This window comes from Lepisosteus oculatus, chromosome 10, assembly GCF_040954835.1.
Source record: "Lepisosteus oculatus isolate fLepOcu1 chromosome 10, fLepOcu1.hap2, whole genome shotgun sequence".
In the NCBI taxonomy this organism is placed as follows: domain Eukaryota; kingdom Metazoa; phylum Chordata; class Actinopteri; order Semionotiformes; family Lepisosteidae; genus Lepisosteus; species Lepisosteus oculatus.
Genome location: NC_090705.1, coordinates 43,057,860 through 43,083,596, shown reverse-complemented (window position 1 = coordinate 43,083,596; position 25,737 = coordinate 43,057,860). Strand labels below are relative to the sequence as shown.

Here is a 25,737-nt window from a genome sequence, read left to right as displayed (position 1 = left end):
AAAGAATAGCTTCAACAGTGCTGGATGAATGGTGAGTGAATGCAGTATTATTTATTTCCTCATTGCCTGTCACTCAAGCTGAATGAAATTAAGACGTCTGTTAATATACGGTATGAATCTTAATTAGTTCAGCATTTAAAAACAATTTCAATAAATTGTTTCAAAAACATCTTGATAACTCAGATGTCATAAATATACTAGTTTAGTATTCTAAACCATTATGAGTTTCTATTGATGGAATAGTTCTCGGTTCTTTTGAAATCTTAATGTTTCTTTAATTCGGTGAAAACACATCAAATCTTTTCACATAGATACCTACCATCAAGCTTTTCCTAAAAACAGCACCAAAGCTTGACTTCTTATGTACTGTAAGCCGTATTTCTCACGTTGGTTGAGAAGTGTGCTTGTATTTAGCTTTTTTGAAAATATATTACTGCCATTCTGTAGATTAGAGGCCATAATAAAATAATACTAATTGTGAAATGTTATGAATGAATAAATGGTGCTGTTAATAATTAGCCGTTTTTTAAGTCCCTTGTGTATTTAACCTGTGTGATTCAGACGATCGTTCTTGTGATAAGCTGAAGAAAGTGCTCATTGGCTGTCTGAAGGGGGCACTCAGCATATAAGCACAGTCTGTTTCTGTCGTTTCCACTGCTGCAAGTAGAGACTGATAGGGACGACTGTGTCTTCACCACAATGTAAGTATTGTTTCCACATTATATGTCTTCAGATTAATGAAGTTAGTAAAAGAGAGCAAATGATATCAATTCCGGAGAGTCTGGTTTTGAATGTGCAAAGTACAGAATATTGTGTAATAGTGTGGATACAGAATGACAGAAAAGAAATCCTGGTCTCTTTGTTTGTTCTTTTTTCTTTGCTCAATTTGCTAACTAACAGTAATCCTTATTGATTGTTCTTTTTTATTGTGCAAGTTTTAATGTCACATTTTGAAAGAAGGTTAGATCTCTCTGTAGAAAAATTACTTTGAATATTAGCTTACAACTATTCTTATGGCATACTAAATTAATTTCATTATCTTAATTGAAAAAGGAATTTTCTGTTCTCTGTTCTCAAATACCATTCATTTAAGTGCATTTGCTAACTAAATGTAATAAAGGTTTTAAGGTTTAGGTTTGAATAATACAAATAAATCAACATATGGAAATATTTAAAAATAGGAGATGGCTAGGAGGTTACATTTTGTGTTAAATTTTTTATGATTCAAAAATTAAAATATTTATAAGTTTTTTTTAATTTGATTTTTATCTAGTTTAAATAGAATGCCGTTCAAAGGCAGTAAACAAACCACATTGTTGTACTCATAAAACAGCAAGGCTACAGAACATATTGTACATACTGTAAGTTAATAGTAGGTCAGGTCTCCTCTATATAAGACTTAAATTGTATTTGCTTAAAAGTAATCAATCTAAGCGTCTGTAGGGTATCTCGATCATTTACATCTGGATTACACAGTATTAAAACGGATTAAGGAAAGCAACAGTTCGCTGTGTTTAATCAAGCACAGAAGGCAATATTAGAAGGTATTGTAACAAGATTTCAAAAGTAAAAATATAAACAAAATCTTTAAAAGGTGATCAGCGTAATGCATTATTTTGCTTATTCAGTTAATTGCAATAGCCACGCTAGCCTAGCGATTCCTGTTAAATCCTCTCTGCATCATACTGAAGTCCCTCTGGCTATATTTCAAACATGGACTTTTAGTACTTTAGGTATTATACTTTCTTTTGTGAAAATTGATCATTTATTGAAATATTTTGTTCAAAATAAGATACTGTACATGTCTGACTGGTGTTTCAGGTGTTTGGTATTTACATCTGCCTACTGTTCAATGCAGCCTACTTTCTACAACAAACTTCCATTTCTGGAAGTGTCTGCCGTATTCCTCTAACAAAAATACAATTTTTAAAAAATTACCTTTTCATTTTGAAAGAACATTTGGAGTGTTTTTTTATTCAGTTGATAGCTGCAACAACAATCTCAAGGTTTTTAGAACTCAAAATGTCTCTATACCAATCTTCTCTTTCAATTTAGGTTAGAAATTCAATTTTTAAAATATTACTCTCTACAATGTCTGTGTAAGACTTAACTGATTTGTTTGTCTGTACCAAAGAAGGTGGTAATTAGTGTCAGTGGTCTTTCACTATGAAATTGTTGAATAATGAAATGAAGCACAGGCAAACCTTCTGAGTGTCTGTAGCTTGGACAAGCCAGCTATCTTGAACCACTGTACCACAGCAGTCCCTGCGTCATCCTAAATCACTAGTGAAGCACCGTCAAACAAAAGCAAAACAAGTATTCACACTGAGTAAAGATCTTTTTATTCTGCGGTATTCCTCATTTTTAATTAACAACCAAGAGATTATTATTATTATTATTATTATTAATTATTATTATTATTATTTTATTATCATCATCATAGCCTTAATAATAGTGTTCAGCTTTCTGCAGTTTCTTCAACACCTTCCAACTACATTTCCAGTTACATCAGAACATAAGAAACGTAGAAACAGGTGACCTTTTGGTGCATCTTGTTCCATTGCTATTAAAGCAGATAAGTAAATCTAACATTTAATCCAGCTATTTCTTAGAAGAGCCCAGAGTTTGCTGCTTATGCACATTATTTGCAGTTCTTTGTGGAGAGAAATTCTGAGGGCTTTGATTTCGCAGTTAGAAGATGGACCCAGCAGAGTTCCGGAGACGAGGCAAGGAGATGGTTGACATCATTAGCGACTATCTAGAGAACATCGAACAGAGGCCGGTGTTTCCCGACGTCGAGCCAGGCTACCTGAGAGCGCTGGTTCCTCAAGAGGCCCCGGAAGAGCCGGAGTCCTTCGACGAGATCGTCAGAGACATCGAGAGGGTCATCATGCCAGGGGTGAGAGCAAAATAAAAAAGTAGAAGGAATAATGTACTATGATGGAAACAAGCTTGATAGGACATGTTCCATGTATTTTAATTCAAGCTAAAAGAGCACTAGCTCACAATACACGTTTTTTGTTTTCTTGAGGTGAAAGGCACTAACTCCAGTTTTTGCTCAGAAATTGCATTGTCATTGGTCTTCTGTTGAATGTAGACACTTATCACCTATTGTTACTTTACCTGTGATGTGCTAAAAGGTTCTGGAATGTATCGAACATATTTAAAATAAAGTTGTATTCATTGTCAATTTGTAATTATATACAGCCAGACTCTCATGGACGAAAGGGTCTGTTACCCATTTCTCTCTTTTTGCCTTGTGCTCTTGGCTTTGTCTGACGATCCAGGGGTATAAGAACCCATTTTCTATGGAAGGCCATTGATAATTAATTATCAATATTCAAAAGTACATGATGCTGGAGAAGCATGTGTGCAAGTTTTGTCACATGAATAATGTAAAATCTTTATCTTTAGTCAAAGTAAAAAAAAATATTCACCATTACTGTTATTTCACTGGATGTCTGCAAACTGCATCGTTTGATGTAAAATACGCAAAAAAGAACTTTTGTCTCCTTCTCAGCTGTCTTTGCAGTGTATCACAAAGTGCACTTTGTCATAGGTTTGGGTTTTATCGTTGTCTATGTATTGATGTTAAATCACATCCCAGTTGGCTCTACAGTATCTTTTGTAACAAACTAGGGCAATTTGTAACCAAATTCAGTATTTGCTTTTATTTATAAGGTGGTGTTAAATGCCTTCTTTTAAAAATGTTTTTTATTTTTTTTTAGACTTATGTAAATGAATAACGTTTTTTTGTCAGTAATAGAATATTTGTAAATGTTCACGTCATTGACTAGTACAGTATATTTTGTTCAAAGTCTAGGACTTTTCTTGTTACTGTTGCAGTTCTGAATATAAAGAATTACCACAGGCCTGGTAATGATTAAACTCCAACTGCAAACCACCAAGATTAGTGCTTTAACTTTGATCTTATATTAATTCAACACAGAACATCAGCAACAAGTTGTTTACAAGTGTTCATACATAATTAAATTCATAATTAAATAAGGGCTGAAAAATGGTTATGAGTTGAGTGATAACTATAAAGTTTTCTCCCTTTAATAATGAAAAAAAGTCCAGCATTTTTTGACCTAACTAAGGCCTTAACAGCCCAAGAGAGATAAGACCAACTCATGAGTCCACTGAGTTATATATTTTATCACTATATTTTATATTTTTTAGAGAGAGCCCAGGCACACCTACACTTGAAGGTGTGTTTCCAGGGACAAGGGTTGCTGTTGAGCTAACCAGTAATCAAAAGGATAAATGGCTAATAGAGTTCAAAAGCGTTTCTTCATTACATGAAACAAAAAACATTCCACATAAGAGCTGAACACTAAATTAACCTGAAGTAATATCTTCAGATTGCTGTCCTCCCAATTCTATCCCAAACACCTTTGCACAATTTTCTCATAGGTGGTTCTGAGTTCCATACTGCTTTGTAATAGTAGTGTAACAATTAACAACACTCTTAAGTTTGTTTATGTGGTGTTTATTTGATCCAATTTTAAATGCATCTAAAGCCTAATCGGCAATGCTAGTATTTATACAGTACTGATAACAATTTAAGCCCATAAAATATTGTCACTATTAGAATTATTACTAGGTTAGAATACCAGTTTGATTTGGATTGTTAGATAGGAAAAGGTACAGTATCACTATTGTGTATGTTCCTGTCTGCTTTTTTTTTTCATTTCCAGAATTATTTATAAGTAACTTGTGGAGTACAAGTATGAAAAGACACTTCAACCTCCTGCAAACTACTGAGGTCACAGAATAATTCCAGGTTTATAATAGAAAATATGTTTTAAATTCTAAAGATGTACTTGATTTGAAAATTAAAAAAAATACTGAATTAATAACATCTCCAAAAAAAAACATATTCTCATTGAAACATTTGCCTGCGCATTTTGCAAGTGTGGATAGTGAGCTGGAGGTAGACCACACAAAGCACAGGGGCTCAGTCAGGTGCAATTGATCAGAAGAGGCTTAGAAGGGTTAGACAAGTCAGGAAAGAGGTGGAATTTCTGTAGCCTGTGTGTGTGCCTGGACAAAAAGCAAAGGCTTTTGAAGCCCAGGATCACAGCAGCAGAATAAGCACAAGATTTGATTTAGCAAAATGCTTATTGTAGTTTTGTGAAAACGATAAATATTCAATCTCACACAGGTCACTTGGATGCACTCCGACATCTTCATCATGACGGTCTTTGTTTCATTTCCCTCCTGAAGGTCACCCACTGGCACAGCCCTTATTTCTTTGCCTATTTTCCTACTGCCAGTTCGTTTCCTGCCATGCTTGCTGACATGCTGTCCGGAGCTATCGGATGCATTGGATTTTCCTGGGTGTGTAACAGTTAATCTCCTCCTCCTTTATTTTCCAGACCTTTTTGTGTTAAATGTTTTAATGATGTGAGTCTGTATTAGCTGAAGTGATAAGTCTGGTAACACTGAAGGATTTTATTTATTTTGATTTACAAAGAAAGGGTAAATTTTTCACATTTTCCAATGTTCAGTTTTTAATGAACGTATGCTTTTATTCCCGAGGGACCCTTAATCACCATTATTCATTGTTTATTATTAATAAAAAATTCAAAAATGTGACTACAGTTTATTTGTATGGAGCAGTAGTTTATGGTTTTCAACAGACATGTACAATTCTCGTATTGAGTAAAGGTTCTAATGGTAATCAGAAGTGAAAAGCAAGAGAAGTAAGCAGATTAACCCCCTTCAGGCTGCCAGTCCTGCCTGCACAGAGCTGGAAACGGTCATGCTGGACTGGCTGGGGAAGATGCTGAAGTTACCAGAGGAATTCCTGGCTGGGACAGCTGGTCAAGGTGGGGGTGTGATACAGGTAAGGCATTACGTTTGCGTACTAGTTAATTAATAATAATAATAATAATTGCTTACACTTATACAGCGCTTTTCTGGACACTCCACTCAAAGCGCTTTACAGGTAATGGGGATCCCCTCCACCACCACCACCAATGTGCAGCCCCACCTGGATGATGCGACGGCAGCCATAGTGCGCCAGAACACTCACCACACACCAGCTCTCAGTAGGGAAGAGAACAGAGTGATGAAGCCAATTCATAGATGGGGATTATTAGGAGGCCGTGATTGGTAAGGGCCAATGGGGAATTTGGCCAGGACGCTGGGGTTATTTGTAGTAACTGAACTACAGTATGTCCAGAAGCCAGTGCACACAGAATGAATACATACCAACAGGATTTTCTCCTGGATTGTATTTTTATTATTTTAAAATGTTAAGGCTTTTTCAAATGTAGAAATACAGGAGAGCAGAGCCAAGAACTGAGACAGATCCCATTTATTTTTTAATGTATTCAGCAAAAATGTACAGTAGGTAGAGCTATTGGCAATTAATTGACACTCAACAGTAGAATCCCAAGATCTGAAAGAACGGTCAGTGTCCTCTCTAGACAAATATTTCAGTCAGTTAGTATGTTTTTTAAAGGAAAGGAAGGTAACGCGGATTCTGCAACTAGTTATGGCTGATGTTATCTCTATCACAGCTTTTAAGTGTCTGTGGGTTCAAATTAATTTCTCAACTTTTCTTCGTTACAAAATGCAATTAGACATTCAAGGTTTTCTCTCAGTTGTGTACTGATTCTTCTTTGAGCCTACAGCACTAGGGCTGAGCTTTTGTAAATGTTTTTATCCTAGGTCTTTACCATGATACGATTTGTTTAAACTGAATTTGGAGTACCAAAATGAAGAAAATGATTCCATTTCGTAATTTATTTCTAACATTAAAGTATGTTATTAAGTTACATAATGGGTTATTTAAAATTGTTTTCATAAGATTGTGTTGCATTTGGGGTCTTTTGTTAATTTAATTTCTTTGAAAGTGCTTCACTGCAGACATAAACTAGAATTTGATAACATTTGCCAAAAGCAGGCAAATCTATAATAAGCATTTGTATAAAAGGTTTCAAAGGCATCATTCTGAATGTCAGAAAAAGACTTAAGTTACTAGAAATATTCAGATAATATTTTATCAAGGAAACTTGACCTGCAAGGTGTGGAATTCATGATAAAGAACCAGGTTCTGGATTTGTTACTGAAGAACATCTCCATAATTTTTTGTAAATGTCAGCTATGCTTGACAGACATAATAATTGACTATTTTTTTTTGGTTCTGGATTTGTTCTGAAAAACAATCATGTTGTGTTTTATTCTCATATTGACTGCAATCTGTGTGACATTGATTTTTCCCTTTTCCTCTTAACACTTGAATACTGCAGGAAATAGCCATTTAGTGTAGCTTTGGAAACAGCTGAGGGAATACGTGTCCATGCAAGTTGGTCATTAATTCTGTTTGTGGACAGAACATCTCAACAGAAGAAGCTCTTAATGTATCAGATGTGACATGAAAAAGCCAGCAGATAATTTCAGGCCTGTCTTTATAAACCATAAACTTTTTTGTGCCTTTTTTCTGCATTACTGATTTACTCCCATTGAAAATGACTCACTATGGCAACACATAACACCTAACATTTTGACAGTTTGCAGACAGCTCTCTTGCAGTCTGTGGATGAAGGTTATTAAAGCACATGGTGAAAATGGAAATAGCCTGCCCTACAGTGGACATTGAAATTGTAATCTTTGAGCAGCGCTGCTTATGTCAGTGCACAGGTGATAAACAGAGTACAAGAATCACAAACACCTCTTGAGTTATCTAAATGTAGCCTTAGATAAAACTTGGAAGACAAAGATTTTCAGTATTTTAATATCAAAAATATATTCTGAGCTTAATGCTGAAGGAGCTGCCTAAGAATATAAATTAATAATAACTGATAGATTTATAAATATAAATAATTATTACATTTAGGAACTACTGGTTGTAAAAGGTCCATCTGATATGTAGTATATTGATTGTGTTTATTTCATCTCGGTTATTTGCTTTATTTCCATGAGAATACAGTACATAAACTGAGATAAAACCATCTCATGTACAATGTCCTTGTTAAAAACATAGAGTACCTCTGCTGAAAAATAAATCTACCTGAATAGCACACAGAAACGCACATCTCTGAACTGGTGCTTAAGGGATGTTAGTGAAAGGAAGACAACAGTAAAATCCAAAATGGTTATTAACTGTCCACTCAAAGGTTTATGCTGATATGCAGCTGTAGTCGGTAGAACCCATGAAAATAGGCGTGTTGGGCATTATTAGACAGTATATTATGCAGTTCAGGTGGGGAGCTGCGTCAGCATGCGTAGGCTGCAAAGGAACAAGTAACAGGTTTATTCCATGCTGAAAAAAAGAAGAAAGAAAAAACAACATGTTTGCTTTTTTAATTAAGAGAATTAACCTTAATTAAGAGAATGTTTCCCCCTAGGGTACTGCTAGCGAAGCTACTTTGATTGCTCTGTTAGCTGCACGAACCAGAACAGTCAAAAAGATCCAAGCGGAGAACCCAGGGACAGACGAAGAGGACATTCTACCCAAACTGGTGGCCTACGCCTCTGACCAGGTGAGCACGTGAAACAGCACGAATGGGCTTAACTGCACCCATATTCACACAGAGCTGGTGTGACTCTGCAGTGTATGAACTCACACCGTACACACAGCAACCCCCTGCAGCCTAAAAAACTCCATTTGACACACGACATCTGATACTCTCTTCTTCCTGGAGAGCTGTTTACTGGAGATTTTTAAGAACGTAAACAATAAAATGTTTTCAGAATAACAAGGATATTAAGGGTATAAATATAAAAAAATACAAATAAATACAAATGCAAATTCAAGCTTTATATTTTTATTTTATTCAGTTTTCATATTCTCCTACCTTTTTCTTTATCTAAACATGTAGGATAGTGTTGTGGCAGGACTGATTTCATACAAAAATGATAACGTGCAAAAAAACGTATGCTATACCTAAATTTCAGGTTCTAAAGCTTTTCCTTTCAGGAATCATACCATGTTATTTCATTTCAATAATATGTCTAATCTTAATCTTAGTTAAAATATTTCTTAATGTAAGATGACGGCAAACAAAGGACTTATTTAGCCTGATCCAGATGAAGATTGCACAAATGTCAGTGTCCACAGTGACACAGAAATCTGTTTAACTGAGGAAGTGAGCGCCTGGTCTGCAAAGCTGCTAGGTGTCTGTATGTAAGAAGGCAGCCCTCCCCTGAAGTGTTAAGTTCCCTTGAGCCGCTCAAGCCCTGGCCTCTAATTCAGCCTCGAGGATCTGTGACGTGCTCAGCGTGGCTGCTGAAGGGCTGATAAGAAATGGAAAGTGACAGCGCTCCACAAGTGGTCTCACACAGGCTGGATCTGCTGTCGGGGGGAGGATTCGCCTGGAGATACTGCTGACCTTTCTGAACACAGCCAGCGAAAAAACCTTTCCCTTGAACGTGAACCATGAACTGCTGTCTGTGTAGTTTACTTAGTACAGAGTAGAAGTTATCTTCTTTGAATCTATTAATGATAAAAGTTAATTTACAGTGCCCTCAGGCTCTTTATTCTTAGTTCATTTCTCAGTTGAAGATTTCTGATGGGCGCTATGTTTACAGTAGTAAAACCTTGTTTCTGACCATTATAAAAGTTTAACAGTAAATGTGAACGATATTTTTAAAACATTTCTAGCGTGGTGGAATATTTCTGCATTTATTTTGCTGTACTGCATTTTGCATGATTCACATGCTTTACCCCACACCGCTGTACTTCGATTTACCACGGTAATTTCTGGTATAATGTATGAACCGCGGGAAGGGTCCTGAAATGGCTCTTCTGTTTTGCTACAGGCACACTCCTCGGTGGAAAGGGCGGGGCTGATAGGTGGAGTGAAAATGAAGATGATCCCTTCTGATGACAAGTTTGCTGCTCGAGGAGAAGCTCTCAGACAGACCATTGAAGCGGACAAGGCAGCTGGTCTCATCCCCTTCTATGTGAGCAATTCCGTACTTCGGCACAATATTGAGCACCAAAGCTATAGCTGGCGGAGTGAGTCTGCTGTACCAACTAACCCTCACGCCCCTGGGGTACTTCTGGAGAAGAAAAATCTCCGTTTCCACTAAACAGAAAACAGGTTTACAGATGGAGACGACAGAGAAAGTTATTGATAGGCCTTCTGGTTTTTTGATTTTCACCAAGCTTCTGATTTTCAGTAATTTTCTTTTATATCTGTATGATCTTACCATGTTTTGATTACAATCAAGCAATGGGCTTATAGTGAAATAGAGAAAGCAGCATTGATTATTTTTTTCAAACCTGGCCAAGTCGAGCTTAGTAACCGCATTATTTTATTAGCAGATGCTGTTATCCAAAGCATTTTACGTGTTACTTTACCTTTTTACACGGTTGGACATATTGCTGGAGAAATCAGGGTGGAGTACAACAGTAGTTCTCTACCTGCAATCTGAACCCATAACCTTCCAGTAACAGGTCTAGATCCTTACCTGCTTCTCCACACTGCTGTGTGCATACACGCCAGCAGGGTGAATAACGACAATAAGCATTTACAAAAACTGGAGTGCTGTTAACACTGGATTAGTTACTGTTTAATTCTAATGTAATGGATTGGGGTTCTTGGGATTGTGCCCTCGCCACTCCCAGCCCAGTTCCTCGCTCAAAAATGGGCTCGAACTCGGGTCTTGCCGGCTGAGCTAAAGAAGACCTTCCTAAGCCCAGGCGGCCAAGATCCCTGTTATGCCCATGGGCATATTCGTTACAATAGTAATTAGTATTGTTATATCATTCAAATCATTCACATGTTACACCTTCCCCTTGAAGGCAGTGCAGGACCCATCACTCATGCCATTGTCATCCCTGGAGCCTGTCTGGGAGGGGTAGAGGGGGGTGGCAGCAGAGAGGCCTGGAGTTTTCCTATTAGCATTGTCGAATTTTTTCAACTATTATCTTATTGCGTGGTCCTTCTATCACAGCTGTCTGATTATACAGGCATTTCAGCAAAAGCATTTGCAGAAACATAGAGGCTGGTGAAATAGATGAGGTGCAGGAGGATGGGAAGAAATGCTATATTATGTCATTTTTTTTTTTGTCGAAAATTCAATATCAATAAACAATTGATTCACTAATTGGTAGAAACTAACAAGTGGGTAAACGCACTGGATATTTAAAATGGCGACACCACAGCTTGATGGCAAAGCTCATCCACATCTAGATGTGGCTGATGAAAATCAGATGTAATTAAGCAGTCCCCGTGTTACGGTCCAGGCTCCATCTGTAAAACACGACGCAGCCCGGATAATTGTAGTCCGACATCCACATGAATATTCTCCTTAGTGCTAACTACGCAAAAGGCTTTCATCAGTTGCACATCTGAATTGCATTATCTCCATCTCTTTTGGCTCTCCCTGAGGTTTTTGTGGCTGTTAATTTTGTTTGTCAAGGCTGTGCTTGCCATCCTAAATTAATTTGAATCTCATTATTCTCATTATTCTATCACCTCGCCGTGTGGAGAGTAAAATAAATTTCAGTGTTCATGTCTACTGAAGACATGTCTCAAGCAACACGAGCGATAATGTATTTACCTGAAACACGGCACTTTGCATTATAGATAAAAAAACAGCGCCTAACTTCCTTCATAGTAAAGACGTCATATTTATTGCTGATGTTGCAGCTGATGATGAGCTGTCACCAAGTCGTTGTCTTTTCATCACACCAGCCTGCTTAATTTTTGTTTGTGTACAAACCAGAGGCCACAGGAAAATCAATAATCACTTTTATTCCTTGTTTCTAAAAGCCCAATATGACTTGCGTAAAACACACTTAAGCTCCTGAATTTTCCATGTACCATTCTTTTCCTATTACACTTGACATGCTACTGTAGATCGATGAGCACAAGGTTAAGTGCAAAGAAATAACACAAGTTCTCATATTGTCATGTAGTTTCATGGTAAGATATGAACAATGAAACTGGATGTCAATACTTGTTTGAACTACCGCACAACGATTCCTCCTAAAGAGAATTTTATATTCCAACAATCTTTTATTTTCCTACTTTTTTTACTATATGTCTTTGGTATTTTGTTTTTGAAGCAGCTACATTTTATTAACTGTGGCGTTAACTGTTTTGTGGCAGCATTTCTGTAAAGGAATATATGTCCTTTTGTTTTGAAACTTTCCACCATCATCAAATATACACTCTCTCTATTGAGAGCTCACGGTTTTATTACATGTGCAAGACAGCTGACATCTGAGTCACAAGCACACCAACAATAACCCTATTGTCGAGCAACACAAAGCTATCACGAAAGTGAATGATATAGTAATATAGATATAGTTAGTTACATAAATAAACATGGTGTAAATCATCATAATTGCATATCATTCTAATGAAATAAATATCAACTAAACATACTGTATCTGATCACAAACACTGTATTTATATAAAGGACCTTGACAAAAGGGAATGGGTTTTGTTTTGACTATGCTGAGTTGGCACAGGAGAAATAAAAAAGGTGCAAGCATTTCTAACAGTTTTATTTAAGGTAATGAAATGAGGATATCCCTGGCAATTCTAGAATTAACATGGGCATAATTTCAATGTAATAGCGAAATCCGAATGCTTTGTAGCAACAAAGTGTATTATTGCGCTTAGAATCAAGTGTTATTAATACTCTATCTGTTGCCCTGACAAAGCAGCTTGGGCATCAGTGTAAAAGCAGAGAACAGCAGTTGACAGGAAACACCTTCTGTGTCTCGATCCCAGACCAGGACAACATAAAGCTGTCTCTATTCTGAAACACCCCAGTGGTACACTGTGCTGTGCAGCCAGGATCTCCACAGTCTGCTGTTCCAGTTTCCACTTGTTACAGGAAATTACATTTTCTCATATTTTTACAACCCTAAAACTTCATAAAATGTTAAATTTGAACACAATTGGTTTCTTAGTTTTGTAGCACGTAACACAGTGTAGAATTCCAGACTGTAGGAACAAGTAAGGAACAGTAGATCACGGCATCGGCCTCTTGTCATGAAAGGCCTCAGTTTTGTCCCAGTTCCTAAGATGCTGGACATCCCCCAAACCCCTGTTGGCATCCCCCAAACCGCTTTTACCGCAGGATTCGGCTCAGAGCACATTCTGCTGATGACTTCTCCTCACCAGCAGCTGACAACAACCGGTTTATTGATGCCATTAACAATATCAATCTTAAACAGAGCTGTTGGACACTACCCCCCACCCACCCCCGCCATTTTCCATCAGTCGATAACAATCAAGCTCCCAAGACCCTTTCCACACCCAGGAAACACAGGTCTAACCTCACCCAAGGAGAAACTCAGGCGCTCCAATCTCTCTGCAATAGAGACGATATTGTTCTGCACCTGAAGAAGGCTCCACAGCCAAAATGCTGTGCTTTTTCTTATCTTTTCAGCATGGAATAAACCTTTACTTGTTCTTTTGCTGACCCTGGTCCCTACATAGAATTGCATAGTAGCCCTTGTGTCCAGTTTTCTTCCGTCCCAGTTCAAACCAACTCTGTATGTCCATCTTATAAAATACTGCAGCTTCAGCAGAAAACAAAACTATGGACAAAGTTCACAGTGACCCTCTCAAAAAACATTTTGAACAAATTCGTGATTAGGCTATCAGCTTAAAATGATTTATTGAAAATATATATCACCATCTCATGCTATACATTTTTTTAGCATTACATCTAAGTTCAATGTGCTTTTTAACTTTGTGGTTTACAGTTCTGTGCAACTCTTGGAACAACACCATCGTGTGCATTTGATCGCATCAGCGAACTTGGCCCGATATGTGAGTATTTCTGCTTTAATTACATTTTATGTCCTGGTCTCAAACAGGAAGTTCTGTTTTTATCATGCTACTACAGTTTTTTGCTTGGGTGCCTTTTATATCTTGCAAAGGGCTGTCAGAAAATAGTACACATTTTTAAATGGGAGTGCAGTGAATTTGATAGAACAAAATAACAAAACACTATGACCACGACATTATTGAATTACCTGTTATAAGCTCACTTCTAATATGCTTGCTCTCTTAGGTGCCCTCTTGTTTACCTGCATAATATTATGCAATTAAGAAAGATTATAAAACGTGTTTTTATGTCTAATATTTGAATCTTGTTTTAGGTAATTCAGAGAACATCTGGATGCATATTGATGCTGCTTATGCAGGCAGTGCTTTCATTTGCCCAGAATTCAGGCATCTCCTCAATGGAGTGGAGGTGAGAATCCAGACAACCCTGCCCAGAAATCGGCACTGAGCAGCTCTGTGATTCAGACTTCCAGGACCGATACAGGTCAATACCAACCACCACATAAAAGATGAAGAGTTGTTATAAAACTGTTCACTAGTTTAAAAAAATCTGTACTAGGAAACCAATGTACTAGGATGTACTACTTCAGCCAATGATTATGCTGATATTTACTGTGTTTTCCAGCATCACAATATCAAAGCAAAACCCTGCTAATTAAACACAACTTTCACTGACACAGAAGAACATTCAAGACAGTGGGCAGCCCACAAATGTGTTCCTATTGAACCTATAGGTTGTGCTCAATTTGTGTAAATAATTGCCGTTGTCTGACACAGTCAATACCTAGGTACTAGTTATATTAAACAGAGGTATACAGTCTCAACAATATGAAAAGTTTCAGGAATATTGTATCACCTTATGGATAAGTTACTTGTGCATAGTATAAATTAAACTAAAATTTGTCTGGCCATGGTTTCATATTAAAGTATCTGAAGAACTGTCACTACTTCTTCCCATTTTGTATATATGTTACCAGAATATAGTTCCTAATTGTTTATTTTATGCTGCAATATTAATACCTCTGTATTAGTATTGTGGGTATTGTTATATTAGTATGTAGTGTGCACCATCCCAAAAACGATAATAAAAGCAGAAGGCTTTAAAATTGTATATTAAAAACCATATTTTCTTACAAAATTAGTTTTCCCCAGACAGCATACTGTTTTTGTGAACTACCTCGTATAAAACGAAAAACTAATATTTCCCAGACGTCATAATATACAAAGCAATCAGTGTGGAATTAAAAAGTATTAAACTTCCTTTGAATTGCAGTAGCTGTTCAGTAGAGCCTGGTCACAAGCAAAGATAAGGGTAAAGTAATTTCCTGAGGCATCAGTAGACCTTTAGATAAGTCCTGATCTCAGTGTCAAAGAAATATCACTGTTTATTAATGGCAGAAGTTCAAACAATAGTGAGATAGTTAGGAAACCATAAAAGATTTGGCTTTTATCAGCAGGTAAATGACAGTGGTTTGGAGTTTCCTGAAAATTTATTGGTTGCTAGGAAATGAATCACTACCAGGACCCTGCATCTGTCAGCATAGCAACTATTCAAGAGCCCTCGATTCCTTTCAGACCTCAAACATTTAAGTATCCTTTCACAGGCGTTTATTATATAAGAAAGGCATTCAGGGCGGATATTAGAAATGCAAGCAAAGGTAAATAGTTTAAGGTCTAAGAACTGTTTTTGTTATTTAAAATCAGAAACAAGTATTTAAAAGCTTGATGTCTCAAGGATTGTTCTATTATTTAGTATTTCATGAATTGAGCAAAACACTGTCTCGTTTATAAAAAAAACTTTGGAAACTTCAGCATTTTGAGCATACACAGCATTTAAAACCCTTAAACAGTATCAGAGTCTGAGGTAAAATCTAGCATTTGAAACACTGAGAACCCTATGGGCAAAATTAGTTCACTGATTACAATTTAGAATATAATAACACATCAAAAACCACGTATAATATCTATAGCGTGCGAATGACTACTTTGTGTGTGATTATTTCTTGACTGAAGTAGGGAGAGACATTTATGTGAAATTCTTATTTTTAATAATTCTTATCTCTGAGAAAGGCTCAACTTACCCCACCTTCATAACATCTCAATTAAACTGTTGAGATGAGACTGTTGCTGGCATTTAAATAGAAAGATTATATCATTATAATTCTAACTTAAAATGAATAATGATGATTAAATATTCATTAAATAAATAATTAAACATTTCAGAGTTTTGCTCGAAAAGTAATTGATTATTTTCAAATAATATATTAAATGAATGTTCAACAAATACACCAATATATTTTTTATATATTTCATATAAGGACCCTTATATAAATATACTGTATATTAAATATATGTATATTCATTTTTTTCTGTTTCATTTTATTTACATTGTGTGCTGTATTTATTCTAGTTTGCAGATTCCTTCAACTTTAACCCTCACAAGTGGCTTTTGGTAAACTTTGACTGCTCTGCTATGTGGTAAGCATCACAAGTGTTCAACCAGTGCTTTAAAATAATAAAGGTAATGAAATATTGAATGGCCATGGTTGGCAAGTTTTAACTGAATATTAAAGTGAAAAACTCAATTAAGTAAATAATCAAGCTACCATTTTTTTCTGTACAGTATCTCTTTGCGATTTCCCATTCTTAATCTCATGGTATCACCCCTGTTTCCAGCTTGTTATCCACCTTGTTCTGGGGAAAGGTGCTCTTGGTACTTCTGTCTCCAGATCTCCATTGCAGACAGTATGGGACTCATTAATTAAGTATGCTAGTGGTCAAAGTAAAATTCATTCTTAAGCATATGTTAAATTTGCTTGATAAAGTGGTTTCTGAAATCTAATGGGTGGATGAATGGAGCACAAATGCTCTTGAGTATCTGTCCATTGACATAACTACAAACATTAAAGCTGCATCCATGGAAAATGATGACTCAAGCCAATTCTTTTTCAGCCACAGCTGTCTAACTTGCTAGTCTACTCATGTCATATGAAGATTATTAGCCTTGACCTTGAAAGACCAATATTCACAATTAAGTCATCCACTGCATGCTTCATTTTACTTTATAATATAAGGAATCCGATAGATTTTCCAAAATAAGGGAAAATAATGAGGTATTAATAAAGTGTTTAACAAATTGATATGTTTTACAATAAAGTAATGACACTACTATTTACATATAAAAGTGTACAAATGCAATTTGAGGTGTGTTTTTGTATTTAAAACTCAAAAACGATGTGGTGGACTGACTTTATTAAGTAATGGGAAAGATCAAATTCATATTTCTCCAGCTCAAGCAACTACAGTACGTCAGTGTACAGGGAAGCACTCCTCCAGGAAGCAAGATTTTCCCCGTTATGTTGCAGGGATACCGAGGAGACTCCATAGGAGTCAGAGCTCACAGCTCCACACAATCACAGTAATTCCCCACATGGTCTGCTGTTGCTGTGCAGTACTGTCAGCTGCTGTGTGATTCTGTCAAGCAAAGATTGTTTGATTGATGGACTATGCCAAACTGGCCTTTTGGATTGATATTATATTATACATTTTTTATAAGCAACAGTAAGAATTACAATTTGGCATCATGTGTCCTGTGTCAGCTGTCGAACTCAGATGTCAGTGTGCACCACCACCTCTTGTTGTAGTTCGGAGTTATAGAGTCGCACTGGGGTCCTTGCAGAAAGGGATGCTGCTGTTTCTAGGTATTGTGCCTGGAATTCAGCAGCACAAAGTCACCTGCCTCATCTGGCTTTTTAAAAAAGGAAAAAGCCTCCCCATCTGCCATTTGTTTCAACACCTCTGAAAGGCTCTGTCTTGTTTCCATTGCACAGTCCAGTCTCTGTAAATACAGTAATATACCAGTATATCAGCATGGCCTTGGAACACAACAGTCTGCAGGTCATTTCCATCTCTGTGAATATTAGGGTGGTGAGTGGAGGTACTATTAATACTTAATGGAAGAACAGTTTGGAAATTTTACATTTTGGACTCCATATTTAATAGGATCATTTAAGGAAGGTGGTAATTTGTTAGTTGTCATCTGTATTTTAATACTTTACGAAAATACCCTTTTCCCTAAAAAGCAAGTGACTTTTTTATTTCTTTCGCCTTTCTTTTCCTCTTAAAAATGTAAAGGTGAATGTAAAATAATTTTCCTTTTATGATGTAGGTTTAGAAATGAACAGCGTATCAGTTGGAGGAATCGGTGTCTTGCCTGTTTCTTAATGAGCTGCTTTTCCTGGTTTCATGTTCAGTGATTCTGCCAGCAGTTACCCACATGCTATCAAGCTGGCACATGAAGAAATACTACAGCTGTAACAACACGATGTTATAAATCGTACTGTATGTAATACAAGTAGAAATGTTGAAACTAGTGATAGAAATGATACAGCTTTGTGGATGTCGAATGAAATAATAGCCAACACAAGTTCTACTTCTCTACTCTTAGTCTAGAAACAATATGAAATGTTTGCATTCAAAATATTGCAATGAAATCCACTGACCACAAAAAAAGAAATAATACTAATCGGCCTTTCGCAGACACAAATTATTTATCATGATTTTGTAACACCCTTGGTTAAAAGGCCTTAAAATATTGAGAAAATTCACTGAGTTTCTCTCCCCTCTTTCTTCTTGTAGGGTGAAGAAACGAGCTGATATTGTTGGAGCTTTCAAAATGGATCCACTATATCTGAAACATGATCACCAAGAATCAGGTTGTAATCTTCATTCATAGGATGTTGTATTTGATTTTTAACTGCTGACTTTTTTTATAGCCTGAAGTGAATTTGCTCCTTGCTAGTGACTACTGGTAGGAACATGACCAAGTTGTCTGAATGAATACTGTACTCTGAGGCAGTTGTGCTGAAGTTAAAATCTCTTCGGTACGCCTGCTTTACAGAACCAGTTTTGTGAGGTAATAGTCAATCACTTGTTGTCTTCAATTAAATGTTCAGTCTGGGAATAAAAGATATTTAATTTCAAAATAATCTAACAACCAAAAAGGCAAAGCTTGACTTAAAGACGCAGAGGATCTAGATAAATTAAAAGTGATCATAGTAAGTTTTTATTAGCTTCCTTTGTGGGCTAAACTGTGGGTTTGCAGAGATAGTATGAGTGTGCATGTTGATCTTTCTGAGGATAGTGTCTTTAACCCTTAGGAGGCTGGATTGCAGCTTGTGTTTATCAACCGTTTTAGAAGCAGGTCACACAACTGCTACCCTTCAATACTCCGCTCACAGCTGTGCCTGAAGCAGGGGCATAATTGCAGTGACAGGAAAACAAAAGACTGTTTCATTATCTTTTGCTATGTGACAGGCGTCTGCCTTCGCCTGGGTTGCCTGCTGTAGATGTTAAAAGATTACATGCCACCTACTACATCATCTCCTGAATCCAGAGTGCCAATATGAAATAAAAGTGAAATCAAATTATAGCTTATTGAAAGTGGAAAAACATCTTTTTTCATTTTCTCTTTTATTGAAGCAAAGACAGTGTGGTCGGCAATTTATCCGTGTTTTTGAATGAAAACGTTAACATTTTTGTCTCGTACGACAGGGATATCTGCACACATTACAAGGGTTTCTGTGAAATGTGCATTACTTTTTAGATTTGAGAAACTGTGTAAGGAGCATGCACCATCTAATCTGCTTACTTACCATGTATATTTCTCTTGGAGAGAGAATGCAAAGACCTTGTAGATGTTTGATTTATGTACTGTAATTAAAGAGTGATTAATGGTTGCAGTTTTTGTTTCAACTAATTTCTATCCTGTTCTCTTCCTGTTTCCAGGACTTGTCACAGATTACAGAGTAAGTACTTTACAAGAGTATTGGAATCAATTTGTCTCATAATAACCCTTAATCACAAACCTTCTGAGGTTTTTAGACTAGTCTAGCATTTTCTTGAGAATTTAATTGAATTTATAATACTGTAACGCTTACGGCCGACAGGCACTGTGTAAGAGCCGGCTTACCAGAGCAGGTGACGTCACCGCCCTTCCCTGTGATAGCAGGACCACAGCCCCTGGGCTGTAGAGAGATCTCTCTTTAGCTCACCGGGCTGGGTCCCTGTTGAGTGACGCGGGAGTCCCGGGTTCGAGCCCCCGACGGTGCGGGGCCGACCTAATACAGCAAGGGCGCCCGCCTGAGCCCCCGTTGCGTTACAATACCAAACCCATCATTATTATCAAAAGCATCAAAATCTGTTCTTTTAACTGTTTCTATTTTTGAAAACTTTAGTTCACTGTTGTGGTGTCCAGTACATCACCAATCTTGTAGAATTCTCCTACTATCTTGAGTACATGAGAGGAAGTGTTTATGGCTCATCACTGTGTCACCTCAGCTATGTTTATTCTACCTGCTGTTTAATATTTATTAAATACTTTTTTAAAGATTTTTTTTACTGCAAAGCAGTGTCTGAAGGTGTTTGTTTCATGTATAGATACCTGTTGCTTTTCATTTGATTGTTACAGCCACATGAGTTACACCCCTCAGCAGTTCTTTCTTTCCTGAATTTTTACTTTACGTGACACCTCAGGCCTGGCTAATCAGTCCAGAGCTTGTCCTGGTGTCTAGGCCCTGTGGGTGGGGCACCAGTCCATTACAAGGCCTCATGCCAGCGGTGCTGGTCCCCACTTACACAGCTGGGCGCACTGGCGCAGCTGGAGTACTGCCCCTCACTCAGGGGTACAGCAGCAGGGACTCGATCCAAAGACAAATCCAAAGATTTAAGTACAACATTGCGCTGTCCCCGATAAATACTAGATTTGTCTACCAAAGATTTACATTTTTTAATTTTTGTGCAGTGGTGCTTTAAAAAAAACAAGTGAAACAATGTTAATATCCTTGTATCCAATGCAGCACTGGCAGATACCACTGGGCCGAAGATTTCGGTCTCTGAAAATGTGGTTTGTGTTCCGTATGTATGGGCTCAAAGGACTGCAGCAGTACATTCGGAAGGTGAGTCATTCTGGACTTTTCTGCCGAGTTCTCTTTTACCTGGTATCTGTTATCGGAATATACGGTACCATATATGCCAACTCTCTGACCTCACTTAACTGTTTTCTGATCTATTACAAATACATTTTAATGAGTCAGTTCGGGCACATTTAATTTGATCTTGCCTAGTAATTGAGCCTTATAAAGATATAACATTTATTTTGTCAATGTAGTTAAATATGAACTTATTGGGCAAGGAATTCAAAGAGTTATTATTTAGCATACCATTAAATGGTGTAATAGAAATGTCTTTTAATTTGTCCTTGGTAATGAGATATACATGACCTGCCTGCCCCTTCATTGAATACAGTACTATTTAGCTATTATTGTTAATCATAGATATGTTTTTCTGCTCGTAGTTTGTTCATTTCTTTTATATCCCACAGGTGTATTTTCACCACAATTTGCAAATGGGAGTCTCATTGACTTACTGTACCTATGTGATTTATACATGTTATTTTATGCCACACCCTTTAAAAAGCAGAAAACAATGTTCAATATTTTGCCTTCCAAGGGTCGATGTAGTTAACATAAGGCTGCCATCTGGTGGCCGGTTAAGTCGCATACCAGGGAGGGACCGCTCACATTAGGAGGGTCATTTGGTCTTCTGGTCCTTATTCCACTTGTGATCTTAATTAGTTAATTGAACTAATTAGCTAAGACGTTTAATCGGTTGTTGTCTTAGTCCCTTGTCAGATGCCAATAGAACAGCACCCGCACAGCATGGAGGCCAGACTCTTTGTACTCTTCACCACAAACCATGTTCTGTAACATTGCAGCATGTGAGCTTGGCCAAGGAGTTTGAGAGTTTGGTGCGCAGCGACCAGCGATTCGAGATCAGCGCGGAGGTCGTCCTGGGGCTTGTATGCTTTCGACTGAAGGTAACCCTCTCCCAGTTTTCGTCAGTGATGAAAAGGAAGAGGCAAATTAATTGTTCTGACTGGTTCTTTTTTAATTTATTTTAAACAGGGATCTAATGCTTTGAATGAAAAACTCCTTAAAAGAATAAATGATACCAGGAAGATCCACCTTGTCCCCTGCCACCTGTCGGGCAGTTTTGTGCTGCGCTTCGCTGTATGTGCGCGGACCACAGAGTCAAAACACATCCAGTTCGCCTGGAAGCACATCGCGGAAATCGCCTCCCAGCTTCTGCAGGAGCCGCGGCAGTAGGGGCGGAGGCAGATAGCGACACACCTCGACGACTCTCGCTTTCATCAAATGCAGGCGGGCACCGACGCATAGCCGAGGCCTGGTTCATTTCGAAACCCCCTGTCTAAAACACAAGCGCAGGCACTTCAACATCCATCTCTTTCACGTGGAGCCGCAGAAGGACGCTGAAAGTCGTGTTTTGCTTTTTGCGGAAGGTAAAATAAAGACTGAATTTGCACCGTTGATGTTCTGAAACAAGTTTGCGACTGTGTGCCATACGATTGAACTAACTCCCTAATATTAGCCCTACGGCGAATGAAATGGCTTTGATGTTTTTAACTTAATCCCTGGTTAGACTCACACTTTTAAAAAAAAAAGGTGTTTAGTCCAGTCTAATCATCTTTCTTAGACGAGACGTTTAAAACTTGAGAGCTTTAAGATTAAGATGAGCTCTGAATAATAATTCTCATTCACAATCCATAAGTGGAAATGCGTGTGTGCGGTTAACAGGCCTCTCTCCTGTGTTGTGCTCGATATCAGACCAAGCCCGCTCTTCTCCTGCATACTGTAGTCGCGTCTGCACTACCTCCATGCTCACCCTGCACTAATGACTACTGACAGTGCAGAAACACCCCAAAGCCTTAAGGCAGGTTGTACGTTGTGTGTTTCTCTGTGCGCTTAGGCTTAATACTGCTGTTCATCCAGGCTGCTTCAAATCCTTTCCAAAGGGTGGTCAGGGAGCTAAAAATATAGCAAGGGATTTTGTGTGAGGGCAACTGGAAAAGGTTTGTCCATAGGTTTTGGATGAGTACACTTTATGTCCTGTATAGTATAATAAGGGATCTGCATCCTGATGCTTGAACTCAAACTGAAATGTGAAACAAGAAATAAAGATGATTGTCTGCATTTCCTTTCATGGCTCAGGAACTTTCTGAATGACTGGTTTTGAATCAAGATTTAAGGAAGATATCGCACTAAATATTAGTTGGTCAACTGCTGTGTCATCACCCTGCAGTCTGATCTCTGATTTAAGAGGCTAGACAGGGCTGGAGGGGAGACCTGAGCACAGCTCTGTTATGGGGATCAGTCTTGGCCAGTCTTGCCTCTGCACCTCATGTCCTGACCTGCTGGTCTGCTTGTGCAGCATCGTGGCGAGTGCTGTATTTCGCTGAAGGACAAAGCGAGTGGTGCGACATGCTATGTGAGGCACGTAATGCAGGCAAAGGATTTTAAAACGCAGAGTCTGTTATCCTGTGCATTTTGTTCTCAACAGCTTGCAATATTTCTTACAATCTCCTCTGTAGGATCATATTACACAGTAAGAAAAAAAACGATCATGTTTTGTATCAGTGATAATTTAATGTGTCATCGCCACATAGTAGGTTAGTATTGTAGTGCCCTCGGATTAATCTTTTCTCTCAGAAACCTTGAAATGTACAAGGATAAAGCCGACTGTATTTGCGACACGTGACTGCATTAGAATGTAAAGCTTTTTTAGAAACATTGTTCTTCCCCCCATCTACAGTAGTAGGATTTTATGTAAGAAAAGTTACAAATGACAGGAGGACATTCCAATCTCCTTCCTTACATTGTTCCATACAGCTGTTTTGAAGGCACATCCATGTCATTTCTACTTATGTTACGTTTCAGAGCTGATTCTGAAGAAGTCCAAGGCGTTTGACACCTGGGATCAGGTCTCCTGCTTCTCTTCTCTGTTCAGGACTAAAAACTTTCAGTTATTTTAGCATTTCAGTGTAGGGCATTCCTCTAAGCATTGTAATGTATCTAGTTGCATTCTTGTAGCTATGTTTTCCTAATTATATATTTCTTCCAGCACCTGCAGGAAAAATGTTCAGCTAGCCTTTTAAAAGTTCTGTTCTTTCCTGTGTATTTCCTTTCCGATTGTCATTGTGCCTTTGTCTCTTTAATTAGATATGCATTACTGTTGTATGCTGATTAACGTATGAGGCAATGTCTTTAAACATTTGCTGTTTTTGATACGAAACCATCGTTGTTAGTGCTGTGCCTCTGTTTTGTGTTGAGCCCAGCAGTTTCAAATAAAAGCCATCAGATGTCGCTATAACCAAATCAAAAGGAAACAATCTGAAAACTTACTACACCTAGTGGTCAGAATGTTAAACCCAGTGTAGTGTGGAGATGTGTCAGTGGCTGTTGGCTGCTAAAGAACGAGTAAAGGTTAATTACACCCTGAAAAGTAATAAGATGAAACAATGTTTTGGCTCTTGAGCCTTGCTTGACACCTAAAGAAGGCTCAGCAGCCACACACGTCTGGTACTGTATTGTGTTAGTATTGGATTGGCCAGATGTTTAAGGGTTCAGATAGCTTCACAATGTCAGATTAGTTTTGAGTATCTGCATCATATGGCTCATGGAGATCTAGCTGATATGTTATCTGTTTAAGTTCCCACCACACAGCCCTCTCTCAGCTGATTCTACTTTGCGAAGTGTTCCCACTGTCCACCTGGGCTTCCATTGCTATGTCCCAAAGGTCTAAAACAAATTTAAAAAGACATCAGGTGCTCAACCATATTACAATCAAGCCTGAAAACTTCATTTTTCCCCTCAAAGGATCTCAAAATACCTTACGTATAGGAGGGAAATCGCTTCATTCACTACCGGTGAGTACCCTGCTGACACTTATTATGCCGTTAGTTACATATAAATAAAAGAACCATGTCCATAGACATTACATGGCATTCCAATATTCAGTTGAAAATGCCATATATTATAGGTTGGTTAAATTCTTGTTTTAATGTGTTTTGCGCAACGCAGAACAGTGCTGAACTTGGTGGAGAAGGTTTGACTGCAGAGTAACAGAGGTCTCCTACATCTGAGGGACCCATTTTTAAAGTGGGGTAAAAAAGTGAGTTAAAGAAAAATGAGGTTTCTGCAGCACAAGGTCTTGTCAAACCAGTAGGTGGCGCCCTTCCCTCTGGACCAGAATTTACAAACCAAGAACCTGTACAGTGACCTGGGACTGTTGTAGGAGTTGCAGACCTGCAGCACCCCTGTCAGACTAAAGTCCAGATCTGGTTATCAAAGATCTCCATGGCTCTTATTAACCGCAGTGTCCTGTCTCAATTCCACCCTGAGCTTGCACTTGGACTACCAAGAGTTTCTCCTTAATTCAACTGGTGAAGCAATTTCCTACTTTTCTGCTGGGACTGTGCTGGTATAATAACAAGGGTAAATTATCCAGTGGATGCTGCACTTCCCCACAAGAACTTTCAAGGAATATTAATTATTATAATAAGAACATAATCCAAGAGGCACAGCCTTAGGAATGTTGGATTACTACAATATCCTTACCATTAAATAATTATTTGATGTGTGTGCTTATAATCCGTTCTTCAGCAGTCACAAAGGGCCTCAAACCTCCCTCCACTAAGCTGAGGATGGATTTGATAAGTCACTAAGCAGGCCATGCTGATTTTTGAAGTGTTTTTAAAGATTTCAATTATTCAAAATATTAACACCTCTTTAAATATTTTGAAGTGTTCTTAAAATGTTTACCTGACAGTGGTGATTTTATTTAAAACATTAACCTTAGTTACTATACAGATTCCTGATACGCAATTCATGTTAAAAAGTTAGTTGTCTTGGGCTATGTAAAACACTGCTGTCCAGTTTGTTTAATACATTATACCCCTTAATAGTCTGGTGGGACATGTATTCTTGGAGGTGTGATAGATGTTAATCACATTTTTCAAAGGTTCTAGTTATAAATGTTAACCATAATATTCTGTATTTTGAAAATATAAAAGATGTCCTTTGCTTATAGATTTAGCAAATTTAATGTT

At 37.7% G+C, this 25,737-nt stretch overlaps 1 protein-coding gene across 1 annotated transcript; it reads left to right on the top strand.

Moving 5' to 3' along the window:
• ddc (dopa decarboxylase) lies at window positions 1–23,914 on the top strand. The gene is made up of 15 exons (XM_006635585.3): window positions 1–31; window positions 668–701; window positions 2,692–2,899; window positions 5,230–5,343; window positions 5,732–5,851; window positions 8,361–8,495; window positions 9,775–9,918; window positions 13,688–13,754; window positions 14,087–14,181; window positions 16,183–16,250; window positions 18,411–18,487; window positions 19,560–19,579; window positions 20,630–20,728; window positions 21,547–21,648; window positions 21,737–23,914. The coding sequence occupies exons 3-15, from the start codon at window positions 2,699–2,701 to the stop codon at window positions 21,935–21,937; spliced, it is 1,443 nt and encodes a 480-aa protein (XP_006635648.1). The 5' UTR covers window positions 1–31; window positions 668–701; window positions 2,692–2,698; the 3' UTR covers window positions 21,938–23,914.
• The last annotated feature ends 1,823 nt before the right edge of the window (window positions 23,915–25,737 follow it).

What these genes read in the sequence shown, in the direction of transcription:
- ddc (XM_006635585.3), top strand. Translation starts at nt 2,699, where the DNA reads ATGGACCCAGCAGAGTTCCGGAGACGAGGCAAGGAGATGGTTGACATC. An exon ending in ATCTCCTCAATGGAGTGGAG is followed by an intron (nt 14,182 to 16,182) that starts GTGAGAATCCAG and finishes TATTTATTCTAG; the next exon opens with TTTGCAGATTCCTTCAACTT. An exon ending in TTGTATGCTTTCGACTGAAG is followed by an intron (nt 21,649 to 21,736) that starts GTAACCCTCTCC and finishes TATTTTAAACAG; the next exon opens with GGATCTAATGCTTTGAATGA.